We start from the raw sequence: 8,538 nt of genomic DNA, 5'->3' as shown, positions 1-8,538 counted from the left end.
TTAGTTGACATCGTAGTTGCTCAAGTTTTTTATTTCATCGATTCGGTTTTTAATTCGTCCAGTTTTTTCGCTGTTCTGTCTCCCGCTCCCAACGTGTTGTGATTTTTTTTAGTATTTACAGGAGTGGATTTCTGTGGTTCATAATAAGATTTTCTAGGTTTTGAACTCATCCTAGAAACGACCAAATGTTTTTTAAACCAATTTGTTGAAGCTTGTCTGAGGATTGCTTCAATTTTCGCGGTTTTCCGGTTGAAGTCCGTATTCGTCTGTGTTATATCTCACCCAGTGTATACGTGGTTTAAGTAATTGTTTCTTTCGGCCGATGCACTTTGTCTTGCGTTTTTCAATCTCGTTAGTGTTATGGTGTTAAGAGCATATTGGTCGTGTTGTATTCTATGCGACTATTAGCATGATTCTTGCTAAGTGGCGGATTGAAGGTTCAACGTTCAATGCTTTTTGTCTTGGAAAAACGTGGGCATTACAGCTAAAAAATAAAATCTCTTCAAATATCTTACTAATTTTCTTTTGGTTAAACATACAATGCTTTGTGTTATCGGGGTGTAGTTGCATTTGTCACAATGCACTTTTTCATGTCTACTAAGGAAAATTTTTTTCAGAGATTTTGCCTGAAATTTGAGTTATGATGTCTTCTATGTTTGACATTTGTTCCTTCATTATACAATGTTATTATTCAGTTAAATTGCTATTATTATTCAGTTGCTATTTATGTTCCTCCTGCTGTTCTTTTAATTTTGTCATCAACTTTGAGGATTGTTACTACCGGAAGTTTGAATTGATTTTATTCAACCTAATTTTGTCATACAACTGGTTCTTAGTAAATAAGTTTTTCCAGTTGGGTTTTTATCATTGCGCTGTAAGTATAATGAGATGACGCCCCCTTTTTCGTTTTATTGGACTGTATTCATTTTTCAGCTTATTATTGTATTTAAAACCGTTAACTGTTTTGTGTTGAATAGGTTATAATATTTACTTAGCGATTTCTGCTAGAGGTCCAATGTGTCAGCTTTACCGTCATTAGATGGTTTAGGGCTTCCTTGCTTTTATTGAACACTTTACGGCATACTCCATTTTTCATTGTTGTCTGTACGTAGTAGGCTGTTGTGTTATACTCTATTACCGGCTTTTTATTAGGTTTATGCTTTTACTATACTTAGTATATAAGTTGTATTTATAATTTTAACTGGTTCGAGATTACATAAAAATATCTTTTTTCATGTTCGAGATGTGTTATTGGTTTGAGTATTTGTGTTATTGGTTTGGTTTTTCAGTTTCATCTTTGGGCAGTTCTGTGTCTGTTTCAATTTGATATGCCAAAACATGGCAAAACCTTTTCCACTGTTCTGGGTGATTTATTTTTGGCTCTTAGCTATGTCCACAAAGGAATTGAGCCTCTGTTAAGCGAGGTTAATTTCTGCTCGCCGTCACTGATCACCTTGTTTCCGTCCAATAGAACAGCCTTCACAAAGAACAGGCATTAGAATAGGTATCACAAACTCACAGCAAAATTTGAAGCTTTTCTGACTGACAGGGAGCAAACTGTGACCTGGACTACGAAGAACGGAAATTAAATCTAGTTGCTAACATAATACTTAGTTAAATTCGACTGATAATTATAGACTCTCAACAGCAGTTTCAAACCAAGTCCACCATTTGTTTTTCTCACTTTTGTTTTGAAAGTTTGAAAATGTTATGAAAAAATTTCATACATGGTGTTTTCTCTGTTTTGAGGACAAAAATAGCAAAATGAGTAACTTAGCGCACACTAGGAGAAGTTCCATCAAATTCCCAATTAAATTAATTTCTTTTCTGTTGCTAACGCAATAAAAAATTGGCCCTACTGGTGCACATTTATAAAAATAGGAGTCAAAGTCACTAGTTAAACAATAGCACAATAAGTTTTTTGTTCAACTAAAAAAATATTGCTTAAAAGCGCGTTGCAAAAAAGTTTTAGCCAATGTGTACCTTATCATTATCAAGCATGCAGAAAGATATGTTATAGTACAATAGAAAAGTTTCCACCAATAATAAAAGATTATCTCCACATAACCCATTCCTAGCAGGTACGCACTGAGCAAACCAACACAAACAAACACATGCCCGCTAACAAACACATACAAAGAATTAAATAAACAATTGTGCGAGTGTATGTGTTAGTTTGGGTCGCTTTGGTATATACTGGACAGGCACGGTGGGTAAACCGCGGTCCTTCCGCTAAGTCTAACTGCACTACCTACGTCTGGTAAGTCTGATCAGGGCTCCATCCTGAGTCTGCACAGTCTGATGAGCGCTATACCTACGCTCTGGAAGTTGTATCAGAGCCGCGCCCAGTCAATCTGATCACAGCATTGTCAAGAGCATTGATTAGAGCATTTTTTGGTGCTTTGGCCTGGATGGTCTGAACAGGACTCTTTCTAGAGTCTTTACGGTTTGCTCTGAACCCTTTCGAAATTCTGGATAGTCGGGCCAGAACCATGAGGTCCCGCCGCAGTCCCCCAAAACAGAAACTAACAGTTAATAAACCCCGAACAGATTGTTATTCCGGTCGATGAGTGTCGAAATAACGATAAAGAGTAAATCCTACTTAATGCTCTGGGGTCGAACATATTTGTTTGCGAGGAAATATTTTTTACTGAAGTACTCAGAAGCCACATATAGAGAGAGTAACGCTCCTTTGTCCAAAAAGAATGCATTTTACTCATAATTTCTGCTAAATTAATAATTAGAGATAGTCTTGGTACCTGCAGTACGCGATCCTGAGTGGTCTGGTCAGAGATACCTTGGATCGCAACTCAACCTGGATGTATATACGATTAGCAGAATCGAGAAAATAATTTCAGTTGATTATAGTTAAATATAAAATTCGAAATAAAATTCTATATTCTTTATAGTCGAATATATAAATACAGTCGATTATAAAATTCAAAAATTCGCATCGATCTTAAATTGGTATCGAACCAATGCGTTTTCGGATGTCATTTATTTCTGATCGCTCTATCAGAATATTTTCATGCCTTTCACTAATATCAAACTAAGTTCAGATTTTTTTACGTAGCTTATGTGCTTCAATAATAAACTTTGGCAGCGACTAACTTTGGTACCAAATTGCTATCGAATTATGTGTACGTGTTTGTAAAAACTATTCTTTTGCAGAATGGGACATCATTAATTTGCTATGTGAAAATTTTTCTTGTGGTGTATCAAATTATTGCGACGAAAAAACAATCATGAACTGTTGTGATCGCCGAAGATTTTTATCTTAGACTTTGAGAAACTTTAGAGATCGCCAGAAACGTTACCAAATCAACTTCAATGCTCTGTTTGTGTATATAAATCAACACCCCCCTTCCTTTTGTATTGTAATTACTTGAGCGAGAAAATAAAATTACAGACCATTTACTTTCTAACCATTTATAGATATTATTTTCAAAAATGCTACGCAAAAACACAAAATTAAAAACGTGGTTGTCAAAAAATCCAAAACAATTTACCGATAAAATCAATGTTTTATGGTTACGTTTGAAACTGCATAGTAAAAAGCTATCTAAAGTTTCTTTTTTTTGTAGATAAACTTTTGGTTTTGTTTTATAAAACAATGGTTAAAAATATAGATTGCTTATTATTATTAATGCATTCTGTAACTATGTGTATCGTCAAAACAAAAATCGCGCCGTAAGTTATACCAACTCAGGTAAAAGTATTTAAAATGATTGAAAAATTATGTATCCACGTTATAAATTAAAATCTCTACGTTTGAGTTTTTGAATAACAATCTAACGTTTATTGAATAACGAAGCAAAGAATGCTCACAAAACTTTATAATGACGCAAATGTAATACGTTTTCGAATCATGAAGTGCATTTTCAATTAACGTGAGTCCATATTACTACCACGTGCGTAACTAGCTTAGTAATCTTAATTAATGCACGTTTTACCATTTAGTAATAACCATTTATAACTTTTATCTATTAAAAGCGTCGAAAGCAGTTTGTTGATAGTCGAGTTGATTTTTGGTCAATAAAAAACGTGATAAAAATATTAAAATGGGTGAATTTTTTGGTCATTTGACAGATACAAAATGGCTTGAGTGGAAGGGATGGTTTTGTGCCTGTTGTTGCCCTGGATATGTTTGGGGAAAGGTAGCCTATGACGTAAGTACACCCCAACATTCCTATTATTTGGGTAAAGTAAATACTGTGTACCTTATTTCACAACAATTTTCAAAAGAAGGCGGAACAAATAATCAAATACAAACATCAATTTGTTCCTTTCGAGATTGAGGTTAATAATTTGCTTTTAAAAGTTTAAACCTAAAATTAAAACATTATTGGTCAGAGGTTCATTCCCCGAAAAAATTTTGTACCCGCCCTCTTTGATAAGTTTCTTTAATAATAACGAATATAGCAGCTAGCATAGCAATATATATATATATATATATATATATATATATATATATATATATATATATATATATATATATATATATTAAAACTCAATTGAAATATATCAAACATTTATCAAAGATTGAAAACAATTTAAAATACTCTCTTCAAGCTTTATTGGAACTATGGTTATTAAGATGAGCCTCCAGCTAGATAAAATATATATCGAATAGACTACTGAGATTTTTGTCCTTTTCATTGCCAATTGACCCCTAGAATAATCAGTCTTTTACTTCGAGACATTAGTCAATTTTGGCTCATTGAGCAATGAATTTTGCTACCTGTGTGATTTTCACCCAGCATCGTTATGATAAGTGATATTTGTTTTTAGAAAATCAAGGAGGATAGCTACAGGCTCCCGTACGTCTGCTGCCCGTGCGTGGGCGCATTCTGGTACATGAAGGCTGTGGAGAGACTCCCAGACCCCTGCATCAACAGAATCCTCGCATTCTTCTGGATCGGTCTTTGCAGCCCATGCGCAGGTAAACACCCACCCCGTCCTACCTCCTCCATCCCCCACACCAAAAAAGAGCTGTAAATTAATGCTCAGTTTGAGGATTCAAAATTCGAAAAATTTCCTCTCATATCCCGACATGGAATATGATGATGAAAACCATCAGTGAGAGAAAAGTAAAGCAGCATTGAGTTTTTTAAATGAAACAACCAATTGAGGCATCGGTTTCAGGAAAAAATTTTTGGAAGAAAAGAAGAAAAATGTCATACTAAAATTGGTTGAACCCCCACCCCCCCCCCCCCCATTTTCTCATAAAAACGTACATATAGACTGATTAAAACAGCATTATTTTGTGGGTGAAGGCTTCATTTATGTACGATTACATGAGCTACCCGAATCTTATAATCAATAAGGCAGCTTGATAATTGCGTCAATTTTATTTCGAAAGATTCCTTTCATTAGCAAAAAATCTTTAAGGTTGCGTATTAGAAGCAGGTAGCTAGAAAAGCCTGGCTAAAACCAAAATCATGCTAAACAAAACTCTTCCTTAAAAAAAGAAAGATTTGCATAACAAAACTTTATTCATATTTTTTATATGTTTTCGTTCAGTTGGTTGGAACTTTGCCCCCTTTTTAGTCTACGTTGCCGCAGTCGAAGACGGAATTGACCCTGGAACCGAATTTGGCGCCTGGTTCGAATTAATGAAGAAGGTCATATGCATAGACCGGAGCTAGACACGCTCTCAGCCCACCAATACCAGTCTAGCCCACCCGCCCATAAAGCAAGATCATCAATCCGCAAATGACCTCTAAATTTGTTTGTAGCAACAAACTCACTGCAACTAAATTTATAATTCTGACTGTTAAATATCTCTATCTCAGTGACAGAAAGGCTCTCTCGCATTTATTTGTGTGATCTTTTTTGTTTCTAATTCAATTAATTCTTCCTTAATGTTCCTTTTAATTGAGCTTCGAGGACATTTTTAAGATATATTCTCATTCAGCCCCCGCTTAGTTGGCATAAAACTTTAACGCTCTGAGTAGCACGTGTGATAATAGTAACGTGCCAGATAATAACAAATTATACATCAGTGGCATAAAAATTCAGCGGGGGCCGAACAGATACAATGTTTCTACTCAAAAAATATAAGGACCAAACGGAGAATGTACGCAATCATCAATATTGAGCACAGTCAGGCAAACGTTTCTCGCCCATCAAGTTTCTCGGACTCACAATGTGACAAGATATGTAAGTAAGTTTCTGCTAGCTTTGTTCAGAGTATCATTATTCTGCAGCACCCTATAAGCTGATCTTATTTAATTAACTAAATGTTTTTTTAACTACTATTCATAGCTATTAGGCTTGATGACTATCACGCAGGACCCATTGATCACATGGTGTTTCAAAATACAAAAGTAGAAAAAATGAAAAAAAACAAACCATGAAAAAACATAGTCGGCAGATTGCCGCAATAGCTGCGAAAGAATCGACGCCGCTCAAAAAGCTAGGTAAAAAACATTCAACAATGTTTTTTAACAAATTAATAAAGCATTCAACAAATTAATAAAGCTTCTTAAAATTCATTCCGCAGAAGCCTTTTATTAGGGACCTTCATTACACATATGAGGAGTTACTTTGACCTTAAACGAGTTAAAGAGCGTCAGACGACGAAACAAAAACATAGCAGGGCAAGTCCTGACGTACATTTCAAAGAATTTTCATTGACTAAACAAATAACTAGACCTAAAACGACTATGAGTGAATTGGATAACCATCTCTAAAAAAAATCAGAACAAAAAAAGAAAATCAATGTCAAAATGCCGCATGTGAATAAAAAACCACATGCGAGAAATGGACATTTGGTTCCAACAAAAAAACTAGGCCTACAAAGAACTATTAATGAATTGTGAAAACCTTTTAGAAAAAAAACCGATACAAAAATCGAAAAAAAAACAGTAAAAATCAAAGAGAAATTGCTTCATGTGAACAAAAAAAACCACTAGCGAGAAAGCGAATTTTTGTTCAAACACCGTTTTCTCACTCTACTTCAAAATTAGAGCCAAAAATTTTCACGCTGAAAAACCACTCGCTTCTTTGCTCCACTTCCTGTTTCGGCGTGAACAAAATCACTACTCCTATTTGACTTCAAAAATCAAAAAAAATGGTTGAACAGATCTCAAAAAAAAGACAGTGCCCCAATATAATTCAAATTCTTTGAATTGTAAAAAAAACAAGAGCACCGCAATATAGCTCCGCTCAGCCCACAGCTTCGCAGCTATAATAAAATATAATGATCAACAGAACAGTAACAGTTACACTCCAGAAAAACGTCATCAGATTTAATGGACATAATCTAAAGAAATAACGTCAGAATAACGACAAGGCATCTGAAACAAAAGAACCAGCACAGAACTTCAATGAGAAATTGGCTTCTAAAATTTCTAACACCAAAAACTAAGATTTTGTTCAAGTAATGCCTAAAAACAAAACAATAACCGAACAACTATCTTCAAAGAAAAGAAACAAGCCAAGTGACAGAGAGCGAAAAATTCGTTATTAGAACCAAAGACTTAGAACAACCTTCGACCTTGTGATGAACAATACAAAATGACAAAAAATGATTGTATAAGTGTCACATAAGCGTCGCTTTATCAGAACTTCGACAATTAAAAGCCGAAGAAAAATGAAAACAATTTAACAAAAGACAATCCGAAAACTGCTTGCTATCTGAAAAAAAAATAAAAAAATAATAAAGTTTCCTGCTGCTCATGATTGCTCTGAACTCATGAAACGAGGGAAGGATTTCTGTTCCAGTTCAACTTCTTTACTAACTATTTTGACCTTACAGAAAGACATGACTGGTGTTATTTGCAAACCATTGCTGAGCATTTTCTCAAAAGTTGTGTTCTAATTTTTATTTCTCGTAGAATATTTTTTTTGCTAAACTACGTGCTTCAAAAATCAGACAAAGGTTGAAATCAATTGATGATTATTTTAGACTTCAATCGAAAAAGATTATGATTATGGATTTTATCGTCTGTTAAGTGCTGCGTTAACATTATAATGCGCTTCTTTTTTAAAATCTAATGAGACAGAATGCCGCGCTTTTTGTTCGTGAGACGTTTTAATTCAATTTGAAGGTAAATTCCATCTGATACGGGTTAAAAATTAGATCTCTGAAGTTAAGAATAAATGACTCTTCAGGTTGTACACGCACGCTTTTAGTCAGATAGTTCTTTTGCCTTCAAAGCAAAATCTTCCAAATCTTCAAATCTTCAAATCCCGGTTATTAGCTTGTAATTCTAGATCATCTTTGTTCTCAAAACTGCCTTTTAAATGTCATTTTTTTGCAACTGCAACATAATTTATTAAACTGAACGTACCACTTTCATTGTATTGAACAAATTGCTTTTAACAGCGCTTATAAGCAAAAACTTTTGCAAGTTTTTTTTAGTTCGACCCAGTTTTTATTTTTTCATTTTTTAAGTTCGAACATTGAAATTAAAAAGGAAAAAGTTAACATTTATCTAACGATGTAAATTTCTAATGCATTGAAAAAAACAGCTATTAGATTTTGACGCATTGAAAACACAATTTCGAGAAATGGAGCGAAAGCTGGTCTTC

At 34.3% G+C, this 8,538-nt stretch overlaps 1 protein-coding gene across 1 annotated transcript; it reads left to right on the top strand.

The window, feature by feature from the left end:
- The first annotated feature begins 3,976 nt into the window (after window positions 1-3,976).
- Window positions 3,977-5,865, top strand: LOC142351184 (uncharacterized). Its single transcript, XM_075403306.1, has 3 exons — window positions 3,977-4,169; window positions 4,792-4,942; window positions 5,551-5,865. The coding sequence occupies exons 1-3, from the start codon at window positions 4,062-4,064 to the stop codon at window positions 5,646-5,648; spliced, it is 357 nt and encodes a 118-aa protein (XP_075259421.1). The 5' UTR covers window positions 3,977-4,061; the 3' UTR covers window positions 5,649-5,865.
- The last annotated feature ends 2,673 nt before the right edge of the window (window positions 5,866-8,538 follow it).

This window comes from Convolutriloba macropyga, chromosome 12 (assembly GCF_964194025.1).
Source record: "Convolutriloba macropyga chromosome 12, txConMacr16.3, whole genome shotgun sequence".
NCBI classification, from domain to species: Eukaryota; Metazoa; Xenacoelomorpha; order Acoela; family Convolutidae; genus Convolutriloba; species Convolutriloba macropyga.
Note: the sequence above shows the minus strand (reverse complement) of the source record. Positions and strands in the feature narration are given on the sequence as shown.

Bases quoted from the DNA above. Each gene is read 5' to 3' on its own strand.
- LOC142351184 (XM_075403306.1), top strand. From the start codon at position 4,062: ATGGGTGAATTTTTTGGTCATTTGACAGATACAAAATGGCTTGAGTGG. The intron at 4,170-4,791 runs GTAAGTACACCC...ATTTGTTTTTAG, and splicing joins GGGGAAAGGTAGCCTATGAC to AAAATCAAGGAGGATAGCTA. The intron at 4,943-5,550 runs GTAAACACCCAC...CCCCCTTTTTAG, and splicing joins TCTTTGCAGCCCATGCGCAG to TCTACGTTGCCGCAGTCGAA.